The sequence below is a fragment of the Carassius carassius genome, chromosome 16 (assembly GCF_963082965.1).
Source record: "Carassius carassius chromosome 16, fCarCar2.1, whole genome shotgun sequence".
Classification (NCBI taxonomy): domain Eukaryota; kingdom Metazoa; phylum Chordata; class Actinopteri; order Cypriniformes; family Cyprinidae; genus Carassius; species Carassius carassius.
Genome location: NC_081770.1, coordinates 27,931,634 through 27,953,022, shown reverse-complemented (window position 1 = coordinate 27,953,022; position 21,389 = coordinate 27,931,634). Strand labels below are relative to the sequence as shown.

The 21,389-nt window shown below is 35.5% G+C and overlaps 1 protein-coding gene across 3 annotated transcripts in view; it reads right to left on the bottom strand.

Moving 5' to 3' along the window:
- LOC132160074 (glutamate receptor-interacting protein 2-like) overlaps positions 1-20,889 on the bottom strand; it is a 120,693-nt gene extending 99,804 nt beyond the window's left edge. Inside the window, exon 1 of one of the 3 annotated variants that reach the window (XM_059569772.1) lies at positions 20,500-20,889. In XM_059569772.1, the coding sequence (XP_059425755.1) occupies positions 20,500-20,635 (136 nt within the window). In that variant the 5' untranslated portion in view covers positions 20,636-20,889. Of the gene's footprint in view, positions 1-2,898; positions 3,111-20,499 lie in introns of those variants that run through there. The other 2 variants (XM_059569771.1, XM_059569773.1) reach the window with 2 other exon arrangements.
- Between the last annotated feature and the right edge of the window lie 500 nt (positions 20,890-21,389).

Below are 21,389 nucleotides of genomic sequence, written 5' to 3'. Positions count from 1 at the left end.
CAATCACTATTACATATTCGGGTCCTTAGCGACCAGGACCTATATATGCAGCATGAATGGATCTCTAACTGCTGCAATAGCAAAAAACTCTCTTGATATTTTAAGAACAATTACTGAAGAATAAAATAAAGCATATTTTGTTACCTTTTGAAACTTAAAAGGGTTCAGTCTGAGCAGATGGTTTTACCATCGCTGTCATCGTCAGAGCACAGTACATTCAGCATCTGCCTTATATTCATGATCTCAACCATATTCTCATAACTATCGTTTTCAGTGACTTCAAAATCAATATTGTGATCACTGGCAGCTTATTCACCACATCCAGCATCAAATCACAGTGACATTTAGATTTCGTTGCATAATTGCTCTGCTGTAAAACTACTCGAACCAGTTCAGTTTTTGCTGATAATATTCTTTTGTTTTATGCCTCCTGTAATTATTAGGGAAGCATCACGTCATCATTGTGTATCAAACAGAGCCACCTCGAGAAATAAAGATGCATTGCACATATTGAGTCATCAGATATGTAAATACAGTTGTGCAGGGAAAACAATACTTACACATTTACATACCTCAGGTCCATAGCGACCCTATACACTTTTAACAAAAAAATTAAAACTAATAAATAAATATATAAAGAAAATTAGCAATGTGATCTTGCATTCGCCCAGAAGTCTTAGCTGTTTTCCTGTGTGTAAAAAAAGTGGTTATATAGGTTTCTGTGTGGTCATTAAGTATTAGATCTATTTTTTTTTTAAATGTCTAAACAGTTATGGTTTCTTTAGTGAAAAATAAAGCCATAATAAAATCAATGCAATGTGTGTCTACTCGGAGTATGTGAATAGGATATCCATTACACAAAGCTAAAAAAGCCACTCTAATATAATTGCAAGTCTACAGCCTGCTGCTTTCAGTTATCTTGGTTGCATAGTTAAATTGAGTGAGAAGTTGATTTTCAGCTTGAAATCTCCAGTGCAGTCAGTCTAGTCTCTGCATTTTTATCAAGCTTGTCCTGAGCCCACCTCTCCCATACGTAAATCCAATAAAGCTGTCACAGTTGATCAGTCATCTCAGATTAAACTTCCAGTCTTCTCTAGATAGTCTTTATGAAGCCAGCACATACAAATTGACATATAAACTTAGAATAATATATGATTTTCATAAGCTTGGACAAAGCATGTGGACTAGGAAAGAGATGTTGTCACAACAACTCACATGAGGAATAAAGGCCCAGTTTGTGCCAATACATGGAATTCCCTTCATCAATCATTTGTCCACTTGAACATTGGAAGCAGATTTGTTTACTGGTTTAACGTAAATACTTTCTCACCTTTTTTGTTGCCATTCCATCATTAGTCACATTATGATTGTATATTCAGGGTGGTGTACTGTTCCCAGCTTCTTTATACATGACTAAAGCCAACTGGGATTCTTTTGAATAAAGATATGTTGTTTCGGTTGGAGGAATGACCGTAACTTGATCATGAAATGTCTCTAAGACATGTTTTCAAAGAAACAATGGATTATGCAAAGCAGAAAAACTATAAAAATGCTGAAGGCCCAAGGAAAGAATAAGAAACCTCATGTGTATCACCCACCATTGATACTTCAACATGTAAACTTGAACTTCTGCCAAGGACCACAGCACTGAAACTATCAGCACCCCCTCACACAAGCTTGCCATCAACGGCTGATGTTGCTTTTACAGTCTTGAACTTTTGTAGGCAATCCTTTATTGATTTCTTGCAAACTAGCTTAAGGCTAGAGATCCCGAGATGCATAAAAACAAGCTCTTCTAAACTGCTGGTTCAGAAGAGGTGTCAAACTTATCGGCTTGATATCTGCCCGGGCCTGTTAAATTTAAGATCACAAAATGTTTATGCATTTTTGAGTACTAAGTGATCTGTACACTGCTATACAGCCAGCTATAAATAAATAGTATGTGGGTTTTTTTTTTAAATCACAACACTAAGATGCTTCCTAGTTTCTAATAGGCCTGGTAAATTTAAGATCACAACCGGTTTATGCATTTTGAATAACTATAAGTGAACTTCACATTTATATAGACGACTATATATGAATATTTTTGCAGTTTTGCAGCAAAAGAAGTGATTGAGTTAAAACAACGACAATTTTACCACAAAACTATGATTCTTCCGAGTTTTTAACAGGCCTGGTAAATTTAAGATCACATCTAAGTGAGCTCTAAGTGAACTGTACAGTTATATAGCCAACTATATCTAAATAGTGTATAATTTTTGCATTAAGGGCAAATATAAAAGTGGAACAACAAAACTAAAAAAAGATAATTTTATCACAACACTAGGACGCTTTCAAGTTTTGCAGTCAAATACATGCAGCAAATCACACCCATCTGCAAAACTGTGCCACTTATGTCACTATAAAAGTGTGAAGGCCTTTTAATTCTAGTCTAAAAATATCACTCGGAGTAATGAAACGTTAATGAAAAGCAATGATAAACATTTTGGCACACTTGATGTTCAGAATGTATGAATAATTCAACTATATAATAAAAAATAAGCCACTCGTTTAGAAAAAAATTAAATAATAATAATAAACCTGAGAGGTTTATCAATACGGCAAACACAACTACAGCACCCACCACCACACCTGAAGTATCATCCTTCCCTGGATTTTAAAAGGATGTTCAAATTCGACTTTAGCAAACAGCTTGGCTTCCCAGGTTCTCAAAAACAAAGCCTGACCTTTCCTTATATCAAGTTTCAAAAATCAGTGGGCAAGGCAAGATTACATACACACAACACAGTTATCGCACATCCTAATTACACACTAATCCCGAGACTCCCCTCCCAACACTTGGAAAGGTTTCGACCCCCATCCCAAAAGCTTGTGTGAAAGTGGTGCATTGCACAGTACCCTTGATCCTGCGTCTGATGACCCCCATCCGGCACTTGAGCGAAACGGAAAACATATCCTCCTCTTACCACCTCCTCTCCTCTTCAGCGACTCATCGTTGGAAGGGAAAAAAAAGAGAGGGAGAGGGGAAAATAGCTCCAAAGCACTGTGGAAGAAGTCACATGGCACTCTCAGGAGCAGTCCGCCACTCCACAAAGGCTGGGAGACGAAACAAGAAAAGGCAATTTCTCATTCTCTACCTCTATACACGTTACATCCCCATCTTAGCTAAGGAAAGTTGTGGCGCTCTTAGGCAAGGCGGCATCTGTCAGAATGACAGAGCGAGTGAGGGAGTAAAAAAAACGAGCCTGGGAACAAACGAGTTGTTTCGCGCTCTTGCCAAAGAACACCTCGGCATCTGAGTGCTTCCTTGTCATGTCTTTGGATCGGTACAAGAATGGTAATCAATATTTATATCTCCTCATCTTCCTCGACATCACTCCCTCCTTTTGCGGTATTCTTCTGCTTTTTTCCACTCAATTCCTCCAGTGCACTCCTTGCCATTCGTCTATTTTTTTTTTTGCACACTTGATCACTCTTTATCTGTCTCTAGCATTTTTTCTTTCCAGTTCGATTGGTAACACTGAAAAGCTTTTGGGAATTGAATATAATTACTCCTCTCTTTTCCCATACTGGAATTCGGCTCTAATTAATCACAGCAGCGCTGAGTTTATCGCTCCATATAAATACAGTTGTGGTTAAGGGATGAGCACAGTACTCCACACAATGCATCAACTTCATCATACTCCTAATAAGTGAAGCAGTGCGGTATAGATGTATGGGGTAGGGCTGAACATGACTTCACTTTGTAGATACACAAACGTACAATTACTTGCACTGTGCTATATATAAACACGGCATACATGTTGCTAAATACAATTGCTGAAAACCACCACATCTTAGGATTCTCCCTTTATTAGTAGAGTGATATTCCTGAATACTGACAGCTTCTGAAATAAAATGCTACCCAGAGACGCATGACTTTTAATCATGATTTAAGGAGTTCCCTCTGGGCTCTGTACTTGGCCCAATTAAATTCTGGAGCACAGGAGGTATGATTTAGGATTTACATAGATTTCACACAAGACAGACTTCAAATTTAGGAGAGACAATGATCATCAAGATTAACTTGCTAAATAAATGAATCAAGCAAAATAAGTTCATGTAGCATGGTGTATTCAGTGACACATTAACTCAGTATTGTATATTGACTACATATTGTGATACTAGTGCTAATGAATAAAGTTTCTCTTCCTTCCATTTTCAGGATTTTCTTTAATTGTTTCCTCATTTTAAGACAACTACAGTACACATAAAACACACCATACAGTTCTTCATATTTAATGAAAGCATAATTTTGGTGCTTCTTAATGAAAGATTAATAAGCTGGCTATGGAACCTCATATTCACATTGTCTTTTGATGTGCGGTGCCTACCTGAAATCTTACACATTAGTCCAGATACACATTTTCATGCAATATAATCAAAACTATTTCATTTGCATACTCATGCATAATGAAAAGCAATAAACCCATGGCTCAATAAGCATTACATTTAATGATTAATTGATATTTCATTGCATGAAGCTCAGACATTCAGTTTTAATGTTGCATTACTATTTTTTTGTAATTTAATGTTGGTTTAAATTTTTACACCATGTGCTAATATGAGAAATGAGAACTAAATGTTGGATGTCAGTAGATGTGTTCTATCATCTTAAGACAGCACACTTAATTCCATTATGCTCATCAACACAAATGCCGATATGTTTATTTTTAAGCTAAAAGCTTACGTTCACAGACTACCACATTGCACTTCTCTTCAAACAGCAGTTAATCAATCAACTTGACCTCAGCCATTATTTGCAATGGGATTTTCTGAGCAAAGCCATTACCATTCCAGGCTCTAAGACTTCTGTTATGCCTCATTATTAAGGAAAACTGGATCTGCTTCACATAGATGCTGCAAAGAGTTAAAAACATTATTGCCTATGATGCATTTCCAGTCAGTTAAAAGCTTCAGGCAATACAAAAACATAGTACTTCACACAAGTACGTAAATGCAGATGCAAATGCTTGGCCAATTAATTGAAATATAATGCATGTACAGCCCTTTTATATAAAGCTGATGTTAAAATATGTTTGATTATCCAAGCATAATTTACAAAGATATTTAGATTAAATGTAATCCTTCAGACCTGGAGGTGTGACCCAAATGAGATGAGATAAGATAAGATAAGATAAGATAAGATAAGATCTTGTAGAGCAACAATTCACAACGGCAAAACAAAAATGTATTTAAGGCAGATTACAGCAGACAATTCCTGAAGTTGTTCTTTAGAAAGTGAAATTGAATAAGAAAAAGAATGAGTGCCGTATGTCAGTTATGAAAGCAAATTGTCTTTGAAAGATTCTGCTGTCAGTACACCCACTTCTCTCACTCTTTTATGAAAGTGATGGCCTTGTTTCATATCACTTTATTAAAAAAATAAACCATTACATAACACAGTCCTAATAATTAATTATACCTCTCTTCCCCGAGTGCAACACTTGACAAACAATATAAATGAAAGAAAAGTAAATGAATCACTTGTATAAAATGTAAACCATGTAAATTATTTTCATAATCATTTCAACAAGAGGTATTACGCACAAGCTGTGATGCATTAATAATCATGTTTTTGTTCTAACTGTAAGGTAAAGTATCACATTTCCATTTGCGTTAACTGCTAATGAGAAGATACGCGTTTTTTCTTTTTTTTCTGCTTTTAAAAACCATCTTAAATAAAAAATATATAAAGTTTTGGATTCACTAGAAAGAGATGTGAATTTTTTAAGTACTATTGTTTCACAGATTTAACTGGTTTGCACAGTCTCTGCGGTAACCCGTTTGCCTCTTAAATTGAAAGATTTCTGCTTTTTTTCTTTTAACTCTAAGAAATGGGAAGGAAATATATATGCATTTTGATCTCTGGGCTCGCTGTGTAATTAACTCGTAAACTCTGATTAAAATGCATGCTTTCCGCCCACCCTGAGAAAAAAAAAACAGACCAAAAACTAGGCCATTTCCAGAATAGCAGCATGGAGGCCTATTCTGTGCTACATAATAAAGTTGCCAAATAGAAAATGATTCAACCACTAATAAAACATCTGTGTGCTTTCCTGGTATTTGAACATTTCTTCTTGGTCTGAGTTACAGTAGACTTAAGCGATATAGCTACAATATATCTCAACATTAATATTTTTCTGAAATGGCATAAATTAGAGAAACAATGAATTAAACTAAACAGCCCCCCCCCCCTTTTACACTAGAAAGTTTCATGAATTGTAGAAAAAAAAGGCCAAGCTTTGCTTATTTGACAGATTTCACCATTTACAAATGTACACAGGTTATGGTAACCATGACTGTCTCTAACATTGAAATATTTCTGCTTTTACTTTGTTTTACTTTAATGTGAAGGAAGATTCTGGTTCTGTTAAATGGAGAGCTTGAACTGATACACAGGAATCATTTAAATGAACTGTTTTTAAACTCTAAAACTACTATATTTGTGTTAGTTTAAATGGTGCTATTAAAATGTGAGCACTGTCAGACAAATAAAGATTGTATTTTACATTAGACATGTATTTAGGAACTAAATGACCAAAAATAAATAAAAATGTGTTGCAAAAAAGGGCAATAATTACAGTGTTGTCCTTTTGTGCATATTTATCTTTGCCTGCTTTCCAACTTTTACACTTGCTTCATCACTTCTTCTTTTCCTGAGGCACTGGTCTTGTACACTAAGATCAAGCCATCACACTGTACACAGTAAACAATATAAACCCAAGAAACAATGGTTTACTCCAGGTCCTGAAACAGATGCTACATCATTTGGCTAATGAGGATGGCAGTTCAGCCCACGTCTCTGCAGCAAGGATGCAGTGATGTAGGAGGACCGTCATGCTGCTACAGGTCCTGCTTCAGCGCTGAGACTATCGGCTATCAGACCTAATGGAGAAAGTCTGTTCAGAATGATATGGAGGAGCCAAGGTTATATGTCACTGTGGCTCCCTGATATTGATCTATGATTGGCTAAAGCTGATTTTGGGGTAAAGATGTGTGGGGAAGTTTAAAAAAGGAGCTCATTTTCAGTCTGGCCACAAATTATCGGTTTCATATTCAGTAAATTATGTATAAATAAGCATAATATACAGTATAAGTATTAGATACTGCACAATATTTTGGTGAATTAACTATATATATAAATTACATCACCACGATTGAGCAGATTGAGATGAGCAAGTCCGTTTAAATGAGCAGCTTCTTCAGACTGTTGTTTTCTTGCACTCTGCCATCTCACAATATTAATAAGCAAAAAAATTAAAAAAGACTTTGCGTGCCGTAGTTTAGACAGGACTGGCGAGAAAAATGCATTCATACACCTTTATTATATATGTTACATGGTTTATTTTGATAGCTTAACTGTTTTTGTGGTGTAAAGAGAAAGAACCTCCACATCCTGTTCTTTTTTTTTCTGCACTAAACAAGTTAATTTTGCCAAGATATTTTCAGAGATAATAGAGAAGATGATATAGAATAATAAGTGAATGAAACCTAATTTTGACCAAAAAAAGACATTCAACCTATTTTCCAGATTTCCTGAAAACGTCCCAGCACGACATCCAATGGGTTTTCCCAGATCCCATCACATCCCTTTCTGCTAATCTGAAACAACAGATTATTAAAGGCCAAACAAGTTTCTTCTTGTAGTGTATTGGTTTGATGCTTTTTTAAAGATCATTATTTTGAGTATTTGGTATAACAGAATATGTTGACATGCTTTAATGTTAAAAAAACACATTATTTTTTAAATACTGTACATTATTGTAGGTCCTCTATGCCCCGTCTCTCCCAAACGCGTCATTTTCTACAAAGTCCCTCCTTCCAACAAGCACAGTCTGCTCTGATTGGCCAAATGACCCAGTGCAATGTAAATGGCCGAACACTGCAAGCACTCATCGGAAATGTAATGCCCCTTTCCATAATCGCAAGCTTTATCTTTCAAAATAAATATAAAGACAGTTAATAATGTCCTTAGTTTTACCATCAGTTCAAGTGTGGGGGGGTGTTTGAATGAGCCATTTTAAGGGGTGTGGCAGAGTCTTAAATATGATAAAGAATATCTCTTTGGATTTGAAACTTTAGTCTTTGCAACTTTACAGATTTTCTTTATGCACCATAAACTTGTAACACTTCAAAGAGAAAGGACAATTTTAAATCGCATCATATGACCCCTTTAAAATAAAATTAAGTTGAAGCTAACTTCAGAAACCCTCCTCCTTCCCCAGCTCCACCTGTCTAGATTTGCTACAGGGTGATTTCATGTATGTTATGTTACGGGGGTTATTTATTTCATATATGCCATATGTGCAGCAGTAGTATTTCCTACATGCTCACAGCAGCATGTCTATGGGTATATTAGTAGCAGCAGCAGAGCAGCAGATCTATTCTGCCAAAACAAAACACATTAACTTTACCATGTACTGTATATTACCATGCTAAACTCTCTGAGAGTTGTTATGACAAAACTTGTAACAGTAACTTGCAGATATGACCACATTGACTGACACCATCGATTGAGAAAAACTTGAACTAAATTAAGCTGGATGATGGCACTGCTCTTTTTCTGTAAAGTTGTCAGTCTGGAAGTTTCATTCTTCTCTTCACTCGATTCATATTCAGGTTCTCCACTCATTCATTCAAATTCTCTTCTTCATTTAATCCTGAGCTAAAAGCTCCTTACGCAACTCCATGAAGCTGCAATTAGACACCAACATGTTACTTCTATAATACATTTTGAAAATGTGAGAATTATTGGTACACTCTGAACTGCCGTCATTAACAACTGGATGTGAGGAATCCTAAGGAACATCAGAAAATAATTAAAAAGGGAGACTTTAACCGCCTCCAACTGATCAACACATTGCCACAGATTCAGACTGTTTGTTCATGCTGTCGGCTGTTTTACTGAATTCCCTTCACAAAAGTTTAACATCAGAGCAGGGATCAGTCATTTACAAGAGCTGGATTTCTCTCGCGGTGGGTGAATCACGGCTCTTTGATCCGAGTTTCTGGCTACTCGCTCCCTGCAGCAACGACAAAAGAGACTTGTGGGATTCTGTACTTCACACCACAGAAAGACAAACAGAGACCTGGAGCCTATAGGCAGATCCCAGTGTTTTGTGCAGGCGCTTCTTTGAAAGTGATCCTTTTTGCGAAGAGAATTCAAAAGATTGCGAAGAAAAACATAAAAGAATGAATGGGGAATGAAGTCAACATCTGTCTGTCCAACAGAGCACCAAGATGCTACAATATTTATGACAGGAATGATTATGAGCAACTGTTTTGGCACTTTTTTGGATAGTGCAACAACAAAGCTTCAGAAATGAAGACTTTGAAGGTTTGAAAGTGTCAAAACGTATTTCATAAAAACAACACTTTGAGACTGGATCACAAGGAATTTGACAACTTGAAGAAGCGCAAGTCCCATCTTCATCTTCTTGGGTGCATTTTAGAGGCTGACGGGCGTATTGTGTAACTGCTAATAAAAAAATAAAGTTCATTCATGTGGGTAGATAAAGCTGTCAGTTAAACTATAGTCAAGCTAGTCGTTAGCAACACTGCAAGCTGCTAACAAAGAGCAACTAACAGCGAAGCTACTTAAGAGAGCAATATATTTTCAAATATAAAATAAAAACCATTTTAGCACAAAAACAAAGAGTTTTAAACCAATGAACTCAATTGATATATTAATTCATTTGTGACCCATCATGGAAACCAGTGATACAAGTCAGCAGCACAAAATGAGAAAGAAGCAATTTTTTTTTTTTTTCAAAATTGGTGATTTTCTTTTTTTGCAGAATCTGTTAGTTGAGATCACGAAGAAGCCTCTCCGTGTTTGAGATAGCAGTATTGGTATATTTAAAAGTGTACATTTTGAGGTTGAAATCTGCAGATTTTGGGGGATTCTAGCACGCAGTAGGGGTGTGTCATTGTCTCTGTGTATTTTCCATACTGGATAAGCCGGCTTTTGTTTCTTTTGTTATTGCCCCCGCCCTCCAAGGAAAGCGTGGCTACTTATTATGCAGCGCTCTGGCTGGCAAGCCGGATGCTTTTGAACAAGCACTCACTGATTCTGAAGAAGACCCGGACAAAGAGAAAGTGTGCCCGAACTACTTATTTCATTGGAGGCAACGAGATCTGCAAGAATTCTTATGGGGTGAGTTTCCATAAACATCAAAGTTTGTCGTTTTGTGTTCATTCACCAAGTTGTATGTAGAAAACCAGCAAATAACAAATAAAATTAGCATCAATATGTACTTTGTTTACATAAACATTAAAATAATAACATTAAAAATGATGGCCAGATTTTAAAGGAGTGTCTTGCAATGTTATCTACAATGCACAAGTTCAAATAGAGTTTTGACAAAAAAAGGTTTTATAAAAAGATAAAACTCACATATTTCAGCCTCTAAATAATTTTTATAAAAGTCAAAAAAAGATAAATTACTTACATTTACAATGCACATTATCCTCTATTATTAATAGTATGCGTCCCGTTGCGTCTGTCGTTGCTATGCAACCATGCAGCTTTACAGGGGGGAGCTTCACAGGGGGTATGGTTTATCTAAATGAGATGTAAATGAGCCCTATCGTCACTCCCAGCAGTGAGAACAGGTGAGAACTTCACAATCTTTAGAGGCCATTTTCTCCCTTTTGAGCTTTTTTGAGTGCCTACCTACATTCAAATGGCCTCAACTTCTCCAAATATCAGATTTCCATGTGTTACACATCGTTGGAAAGCTTGGAGACTACACTTTCAGAATCTGTGAATAACTCAAAATGCCCCAGAACCAATTTTCTGTGATTGGTCACATTGTTCACTGACTTCAAGAAAAAAATAACTATTTTAGTATAAATGCCACTGAATCAGTGATTCCTTTTTGAATCTGTTAATTTACAACTATCCAAACAAACCCACTGAATAAACTGGTCAATCAAAATGAATCTAACTTTCCAACAACACATAGAGGATAGTTGAACCGATACAATATAATTAATCAAACTCTTCAATACTACACATGAGAGAGCCATTTAAGATAAACCAGCCATGAATCAGACAGTCAAACTATCCAGACGAATCAACTGAAATGAATCTTTAACCTTAAAAACAATGAATAACAATATATAACAATAATATAACAATAATAATGAAACAAACTTTCCAACACTGCAGATTCAGATGGACAGATTCACTAGAATGAATCAGAAATTAAAAAACTTTTATCAAAAAGAATATAAATTGGCTATGTAACATTTGGTTAAAAGTAGATCATTACAAGAAAAACTAGAAAAAAACTGTATCGTCTCTATATTTTAATTACTTCCAACACTGCAAGTGTTGTGATAGACACTGCTGGTTCAAATATTAGGTGAGGCAAGTTATATTATACCAAGACATGGACGTGTAAAGGTCCTGTGGGAATATGGGAATTTGTGAATGAAACCACGGAGAAGTCAATTATCACTTTGAAAGGGCTACAAAGTTTAGTAGATTGCCACCGAAGCAGTGATTCCCTTTTGAATATCTTGAACCATGAATGAACCAACTGAACAAACCAACCAAGATGAATCAAACTTTCCAGTAATACATAGAGTAATTTAAAACAAACTGATTCACTAGAATGAATCAAACTTTCAAATGCTATAAACAGTGTGACATTAAATATATATATATATATATATATATATAACATTTTTATTTAAAAAAAAAAAGTTATTTGTGTAGGTCATGAATTTAAAATTCTGTGGGAATATGGAAACTTGGGAATGAAACCACAGAGAATGATCTCTTTGAAGGAGCTATGGAGTTCAGTGGATGAGGATGGAATAAATCTGCATCGGTAAACAGCTCTGCATTAACACTGAAGAATTATATAATGTAAACGAAGCTATTACACCGAAAGAATTATGAAAACATATGGTTAATCTCAAAATTCAAATCAACAAGCGTGGCACAACTCTATGGAAGTAAAATAATGACTTATGTCTTTGAAACAAAAAAGCATGCTGAATAGCACTAACTGAAAAATAATGCATTGCATTAACAGTACTTGCATTTTAATGCCTTGAATTTCCAGGGCTTGCATTGTTAGGTCCTGAAATTTTATATAGTTGTTCATTTAAGCTGTGAATTTTTCAATTAAAAATATTTCACACACTTTTTCATAATTAAAAAATCAATAATTCATATTCACGTTCCAGAATTCACTTCCAAAATATTAAATTGGTTAAAAATACGATGTATAATATTCGACAGGCAAATTTCGGTCCATTTTATTTCACTTTCCAAATTCGCTTCCACAAATTCAGTGGTTAAAATTCGGCAGATAATTCGCCTTTTCACATCCGGGAGCTGCAGGAATAGCAGTAAAACACAGAGGCATGATCTCCATCTGCTGTCAGTCGCTCACCAGCAGGTGGTGCAAGCGGCTGTTAAATAAGGCCAAAGCAACAGGTGGATTAAGTAATACAGTTACAAAAACTGATCTGCAGAAATTAAGCAAGCGCTAAGTAGAAGTTTTGATTATCGGGGCATGTGGAAAAGCTGATTGTGCGTATGTTTATTTCAACCTCTTTGCTGTTACCAAGTAAGCAGCATTCAAAGGAGATTATAATGGTGTTTTACCCAACGCTTGAATTACAGAACTAACATTACATCTAAGGAAGACACATATTGCTTTCGGTTGTTTAGTTTCCGTAACTTTGTGTCATGGCTTTTGCGTCGCTGAACTGTAATACTGGGGATCCCCTCACGTCACACTCCAGGATTCCCCAATGACGAGTAACGCTTCTCAATCGATTAATACTTCCATTAACTTCCATACAACTCCAACATTGCCCACACCTCACCTCAACAAATATGCCTACAGTGAAGTAAAATACAGGAATCTGATTTTAATCAGGCTTAGGAGAACGTTTTCAAGTTTGAACTGGGGCCAATTTTATGTACTTAAAATTTTGTAATGAAAATGTTTAATTTTAATAAACATACCTTAAAAGGAACATAAAAGTGCTCAAAGTTTAATTATTTTCCAAATCATTGATTATGCCATTGCGTATAAAATGACTCAAAATACAAAAAAAAAAAATAAATAAATAAATAAAATAATAAAAAGTGATATTAAAGTTAAAGTTCATGACACACGAATAGGGTACATTTCAGAGCTACAATAATATCTCTTCAGTGATTTATATTTGCATATAAAGGTGCTAAACTCTAGATTTAAAGTGCTTGATATCTTCTTGCATTGCATCACAGAAGACACATAAGATCTGAGAGTTGCTACAAGAACCGAGTGCACACTGCATTCTTTTTAAGGCCTCAAACCTCAAAACCTAAAGAAATCAAAAGTGATTAACAAGAACTGCTACGCAACACAGCAAACGAAAAAGATCATTCGATTTCCAAGCTTCTCGAGCTGCCTTTTCATCGAGTCCTTGCAGCTTTGTTACATTTTATTCAAGAGTGAAAGATGACAGGAGGCTTCTTTTACAAGCAGGTTTCGCACTTCCCGCAACTCACACTTATCGCTCAAGGAACAAGTTGTAAGTGGAGGAATGAAGCCGCTGTCTTCCTCCAACAAACTTTCAAAAGTAGCAACGGTGCAGATTTTCAGATTAGTAAAAAAAAAAAAAAATTGTCACACAACTATTGTTAATAGTTTTAATCCATTAATTCTATATGAAATTAGAAAACTGATGCATAAAATGAAAATGGGTGTAATTGTTGTCAATGTTGACACCTCTGGAGCACAGGTACACATCCAAATATCCTATAATAAAGTAATTATATACACAAGCATTTTATCTCAGATGGCAGGAATAATCAATTTATAGGGCACAGCATTGGAGCTCTTGAAGTAAACATACAAATCATTAGTTTTTGAGGTGAACACAAATCAGTTTTTAGGGTTCCTGAGGTAAATATACAAATATCACTACACAAACCAATTTCAAGACAATATTAATGACTACGTAGCATATGCAACAAGTTATTGTTGATTGAATTACATTCATATGCAATATTACTTTTGCTCCACAGACAAAACTATCTCCAAACATATTTCCAAAGTCACAACAGGTCTGAAGCGCATCTCAGGGCAACACACAGTAAGCGCTCCTGAACGAATCAGGGTTTCTGAACATTTACGTAAATGATTCAATGAATCATTCATAAAGACAACAAAGACAAAGGTTTGAAACTGAATGACTCAGGGAGTAACCTTATAATGACTTATAAAGACCCATATTGGCATAAAGATGTACCTTAGAAAAGCCTAAACACACAAACAAACAAAAAGAGCATTTATCAACTAAATAATGTGTCAGTATATGAATATTTTGTTATAAACTTCTAATATATTGTTAAGTTATATTTTTATATGCAATATTGCTTTTGTCTCATTACATCAGATTTAAGAAATATCATTCAAGCTGTAGGCTAAGTGCAATATCACACGAGTGTAAATGTGATAGTAATCTTATACAACAGTTCATTAAGAAGTTAATATTGTGTTATTTTAGACACAATGTTGGTTTGCTCAATTTTGCCAACCAAAATATAAAGACAAATCAGAACTGTTCATCCCCGAGCAACCCACAAGCGGCATTTCATTTCTTAATCCACGTTTCACGAGTTCACACTTGCATATAATTAGCTGAAGTATTATAATGCATATTTGGCGTGCAAATATTTTTTTGGATTTGAAGTGGCACTGCACAGACCGATCGGTCGGTGTGGCATCAAAATACTTTGCGGTAAGCAAAACATCCATGAATTAAATCCATGTTTTTTACATTTAAGTGAATGATTTTATGAATCAGTCATAAAGAAAATAGGTTGACTCAATTAAACACTTTATAATAGTCGTTTGGTGCCACCTATGATATCTTTTCTTGCTCCAACAACACTCTCTCACTCACTCACTCACTCACTCTCTCTCTCTCTCTCTCTCTCTCTCTCTCTCTCTCTCTCTCTATACATATATATACACACATATATCAATGGCTATAACACTATTTTTTTTTTTTGAGAAGTACAGATTACCAAAATTACAATAGAAATCAAGTCCATTGATTTTCAGTCTTTTAGGTTTTATAATTTAATTTATAGGCAACATAAAAAGCACAGGGGAACAGGAGAATAATTCTGCAAGCTATGAATATTCAAAAGTGACTTCATTAAACATGGCGAACATTCCATTATCACACTTCTGTGGATTTCATTAAGCAGCTGATGCATTCGCTTCATAAAACGAAGAACTCAAGGCCACGAATATACAAAATAATGGTTGAAATATGTGAATCAAAGCTAGAGAAAAAGGAAGAGTGAAAAAAAAAAAGAAACATGTACCCTGACCTAATTTCAGTCGACACAAGCTGGATATGACTGGTTAGGATTGAATTAAGTCAAGTACTTGCAAATGAAGGTCTATTCACGGTTGGTAAGAGATGAAACATTCTTGCCATTTTTGGCTCCATTTTGGGCACAAAGGCAACTGAGGTGGCACAATTCCTGAGGCTTTTAATCAAGAGAACGCTCAAACTGCGCTCAAATTCCAAAATCTGGAATTAAACCCCACAGATTTCCATTTAAACACAAATCTTTCTTATTCGTGATCCATCTTAGTTTCTCCTAGACAGAGTCATAGATGAAATTTCAAGTATGAAAGAGCAACCTCCGAGCAATAAAAAAGAAACATCTTGCCTCATCTTAAACCTGATCAAAACCTCCTTACCTGTGAAATAAATCAGATCTAATATAATATTATAATAAAGCACAGCTATATAAAACAGAATTACTTATTTCCTGCAGCTCCAAATTGCAGCTAGTATTCATCATTCTACATTTGCTGTGAAATCAAATTTGTTTTGATTTCTTCCCACAAATCTTTCAGACGCCTTTGCCATTCCCATGATGCATCAGAATCCTGCTGTTTTGTTTTTTTCTTTGCAGAATGTGGATGTTCTGTGTGATGGATATGGTGACATGTCTGAAAAGATGAGGCGACAGAATCAGTGTTGTCTTTTCTCGATGTGTAGCACTCATAAAATATTCAGGATACTGTGTGGAATGGATTGTATTTCTCTACATTGTGTTTTTGTGGCTATATGAGGGGGGGGGGGGGGACACATGGTCATCCACTACGAGGGTACGAAGCCACACTGACACAAATTCGAAAACTTCAAAGGTCAAAAGACAACAGTGGATTCGTGTCATATCGGCCTCTGGCTTCCCAAGAGTCCCTGGTCTCATATTGTTTTCTTTGCAGCATGAACTCACAGAACCATTGACCTGAAGAACTAGTCAAATGTACAGCTGAGACTGTGCACAAAAGGATCACAAATCCACTGCAGTGCAATAAAACATAAAGTTTGCCTTCGGAACACACTGGAAATATTTTTTAAACGTCTTGTTATTATTTAACTGAAGTAGTGTAACATATTTGACTTTTTTATCATCTTTTAATAACAATACTAGTTATTAAACTAATCTAATGTAACATTTCAATGTTTTTTAAAAATAAATGTTAAAATACAGTTCGGGTTTAAGCACCTTACATCATCATACACCAAAAAAATAATAAATAAATAAATAAACAGACACACATACAGAAATGAACTGGAGATTTTCTATAAAATAAATGAATACAAGAAATTTACTGGCATGAAGTGTGACATTGCCAAAGCATTTTTATATGCCATTTCTCTACAGGAACTGTTAAATTACTCTGTAACGAGATTAAAAACTGTGGAGGCTGCAAATTAGCATCAAACGCTCCTCAAAGTCAACTGAAAAGAGACAAGCCGCATTTGACCGATATTACGGTTGATAACATTACTGTATTACTGTAAGATAACAGAGCTGTGCCTAACACGCTCATTATGGTGCTGTGAACGTTTTAACATAATAACCTGAATCAATATGTATATTACTGTAAGTTAATTGCAGTAAAATTAACTTACCTTGGAGCAAAAGCAGTCCAACAAAACTACAATACACAAAAAATTTATAAAACAGGGAACTTTCATCTAATAAGCTGCTTCATGTTTTTTAAAGGAATTAATGCTTTTATTCAGCTTTGGTGCATTCAATTAATCAAAAGTGACAGAAAATACATTTCCAATGTTACAAAAGATTACTATTTCAAATAACTAATAATAAACTTTTCAAAAACATTAATAAATATCACCAACCATAAACTTTTACATTTATTGTATATACTGTATATCAATATATATATATATATATATAGTTTGTTTAATATTGCAAAGTTGTGCGAATGTCTATTAGTTACAGGGATTTTTGTGAATATCATTCAATTTTACATTCTACTGGTTAAATTCTAATTCTGCATTCTGTATCCAAATTAAAATGGCGGAACGCAACAGTTGCAAATTCGGGATTGGCCGGTGAGATTTTAAGGTGGGGCTTAAGGGCTCAGCTAGCATCAAAAATGTAAATCCAGAAAACTCCGAACACAAAAGCAGAACAAAGGCTCTCTTTGTGAGTCTCTCTACCTCTCACGGCTCACCTTTTCTAAAGTTAGGGAACAGTTCCCAGGTGCCCTCGGTGTGTGTTCAGAGAGATGGAGTATATTTAGCACCCAGCAACCGAGCTGGAGCCAATCGTTCTTTCTTTCTTGTCACACTGACTTTATCCAAGTTACAAGAAACCGAGTCACTTCAGCTGCCTGTAACACAATCTTTTTCAACATAGTCTGAGCCGATCGGCACATCGACTGGCACATTGGAGGCTTTCTTAAAACACAGTGCCACGACACAGCAACATTTACAGCTATAGCGCAGAACAGCAACAACATAATCAGCATCGAATCAAAGCAGGCCTGACTGGAAGCTTGTGCACAAAGCATTAAAATGCATTCCAGTTTGATGTATAATTCTCATCGGAATAATTCAATGCTATTTCAGGACGCTGTGACTCTGGAACAGACACAGTGTCACATTGAGCAACGATAGTGATACCTAATAATACAGTTTTGCTTGTAATTACAGAGTGTCGCAGGGCGCGAGACAGCCTCCCCTGTGTGTAAACGTGAGATGCCTCATTAAAGACGTAGGGCTTCTCACGAATGCATCTGAGAGTATATTCCACCAGGTTTTAAATAATATATCACATGTAAAGCAATGTAATCTTCCTGGAGTGAATGGAAGATGAAATATTTAAAAACTGCTCGAGATGTAACATATCTGAAACGCAAGAGAGATTTCATCATCTGGAGCATTTGCAATCCTTGGGATGGTGTTGGAATATGCAACAAGAGTTAAAAACGAAAAGAGATGCAAACAATTTATTTTTAATGGGCCTTAATTAGGCCTATAATAGATTGTGCTTTATACACAAAAGTATGGAGGCCCATTTCTGCCACAGATAAAAAATACAAAGGTAACTGCAACTTTTTATTTCACAATTCAGACTGTTTCTCATAATTCTGAAAAGAAAAAAAAATTAATTGCAAGATAAATATTCTGAGAAAAAAAATTAATTCTGAGTTTATATCTCACAATTCAGATTTTCTCACAATTCTGAGTTAAGCTAGCAATCCTGACTTTCTCACAAGATTTTACATTTTGAATTATTTACTTTGTTCATGCAATTTTGCTTTCTTACAATTCTGAGTTTTCATTTCAAACCTCTGAGTTCGTATCACAATTAATTTTTTTTCATGTAATTTTAAGTTTAAATCACACAATTCTACTTTCTTGCAGTTCTGAGTTTACATTTCACTATTCTGAATTTATATCCTGCAATTCTGAGTTTTCATCTCACAATTCTGACTTTTCATGTAATTTTAAATTTTAAACTTTCTCACAATTCTGAGTTTACATCTCGCAATTCTACTTTCTCGCAAATCCTGAAAACATATCTCATAATTCAGAGTTTATATTTGACATTTCTGTCTGTTTTCATTTAATTTTGAATTTACATCTTACAATTCTACTTTCTCGCAATTCTGAATTTACATTTTGCAGTTCTGAATTTATATCTCGCAATTCTGAGTCTATCTTATTTTATGTGTTATCAATTCTGAGTTTACATCAGACTTTTTTCTCGCAATTCTGAGTTTATATCTAGTTATTCTGAGCTTATATCTCACAATTCAGACATTTTTCTTGCAGTTATGAGTTTACATCTTGCTATTCTGATTTATTTCATGTAATTTTACATCATGCCATTCTACTTTCTCATATTTCTGAGTTTACACTTCGTAATTATACATTTATATCTCAGAGTTCTGAGTTTATATCTCACAATTCCGAATTTACATCTTTTAATTTTTTTCTGACAATTATGAGTGCATATCTTGCATAATTCTGAGTATATATCTAGTAAATCTGAGTTTATATCTCACAATTCGACTTTTTTCCACGCAATTCTGGCTTTTTCTTGTAAATTAATTCTTTATTTTTCTCAATTCTGATCATTTTTGTGGGTGAATTGTTTGCCGTTACATTATTTTGCTGTTAACTTATAACTAAATAATATATAAGTGTTTTAATATATATATTTTTTTACGTATTCATAGTCCTAGTTAAAGGGATTGTTCAGCTAAAAATAAAATTTCCATCATCATTTAATCGCCCTCATTTTGTTCAAAACCTGTATGACTTTCTCCTGTGTAACGCATTAGAAGAATGTTTTGGCTTATTTTGTCATTGTAATGGAAGTCAGTGGGGTCCAAACCAACATTGAGTTTACCCCATAAACTCTCAGTGTATGCACAAAGAAGAAAGAATTAACATAAAAACAGCAACAGGAGAGATTCTACAATCATGTCTAGGAATTGAAACCCAATTGAAACTTGCATGAGATGAAAGCTGATGTAGAAGGAAAGATTCAGTTCTCCATTTGATTTCTAACACAAAATCGACCGTACAAACTTTGGTGTCTTCAAAATTCCTGAAGATAAAGTCCTCCTTTAAAACAGCCATTACTCATGCTAGTCATAACTTAATGAAGAGTTATGATCTTTACTCTATTAATATCGGTGAAGCTTCACTGATCTCTGAAGACCCTACCAAATCAAAGCTGTAGAATGAACGATGATGAGTTGAGCCGATAAATGAAAGTCGAAAATGATGATTGCGCCTGACGGAAACATCCATTTCATCAAATATTTAAAAGCCTAATACAAAATCAATTCTTCAGGAACAACATTAGGATTGAGAAACCGCGTCCTCCACATTAAGTTCAAGAGTTTCACCATTAATTCAATCGCTCTTCCCCTCAGAGGAAACAAGATGATAATTGAAGCCACACTGATGGAAAGAAGAAAGAGAGAGCTTTTTCTTCTCCTCAGTGTATGTGGCGAACACCACAGGTCAAAGTTAATATCAAACCCACAAAGCAGTAATGAAAAAAGGATTAGAGTGGGAGGAGGGGGAGACAGAGCGAGAGACAGAGCGAGAGAGAAAGTTTGCCAGAGGTGGTCTTACCGCTGATGCAAAGGCTGAGAGAGCACAGAGTCTCCTCGCAGGTCTCCGGGCTCTCCGCCTCCCAATGAGACCCTCTTTCCCTTTTCCTGGGAGACATCTGTCTTACGATGTTTAAAACCCGGTTTACTCTATCCATCCTTCCCTTAGCTCTGCGTGACCGAATGTCCCACGATTCCACCCCAATGTGTCACATTAGACACGGAGAGTCTTCTGAACGAGCGTGTAGAGGAGACGCTCTGGCTGCTAGGATGCTAAATTTACGTCTGTTTTCGTTTGATTTTTTTTTTTCTTGCTTCTTTGCAACAAGCCAAGAAATGGGAACAGAGGGGGGTAAATAAATAGAAATATATCCCAGTTTGCCTCTCTCTCTCACTGTGAAGCTTTATACCACTGCTTCCACAGCACAAGTAGCAGTGAGTTGATCTTTTTTTACATCCCTCCCTCTATCCAGCTTGCTCTCTCCGACTCGCTCACTCTAGCTTTCATCTTTTTCACGAGGGTCCTCTCTAATCAGCTAATAATACCTCATTAGAATTGGGAGAAATTGGGGAGGGTTAACCTTAGGATGGAGGATGGATTGAGAGCCGTGAAGTGGCCACACAGAAAGTTAGATCCACCTTGACGACTTGAAGAGATCTAATTGAGGTTTTGTATATTTTAGACTGTGTCTGTTAGCTTTGATGCCATCTATTTGGACTAACGTACAGCTAACAAGAGAGCATCCCTCTGTCACCTGCTGTTACAGTACAGTTTTGGTCGGTCTGCTGGCTATGTTAAAAAGAAACAGGCCTATAGTAGGTGAAAAACAGTATGTTAAGTTAATTATACGCCATAATATGGAGGGCAAAAATCACTGACCAAAACAGTGACATTTAATTAGCATTTCTACA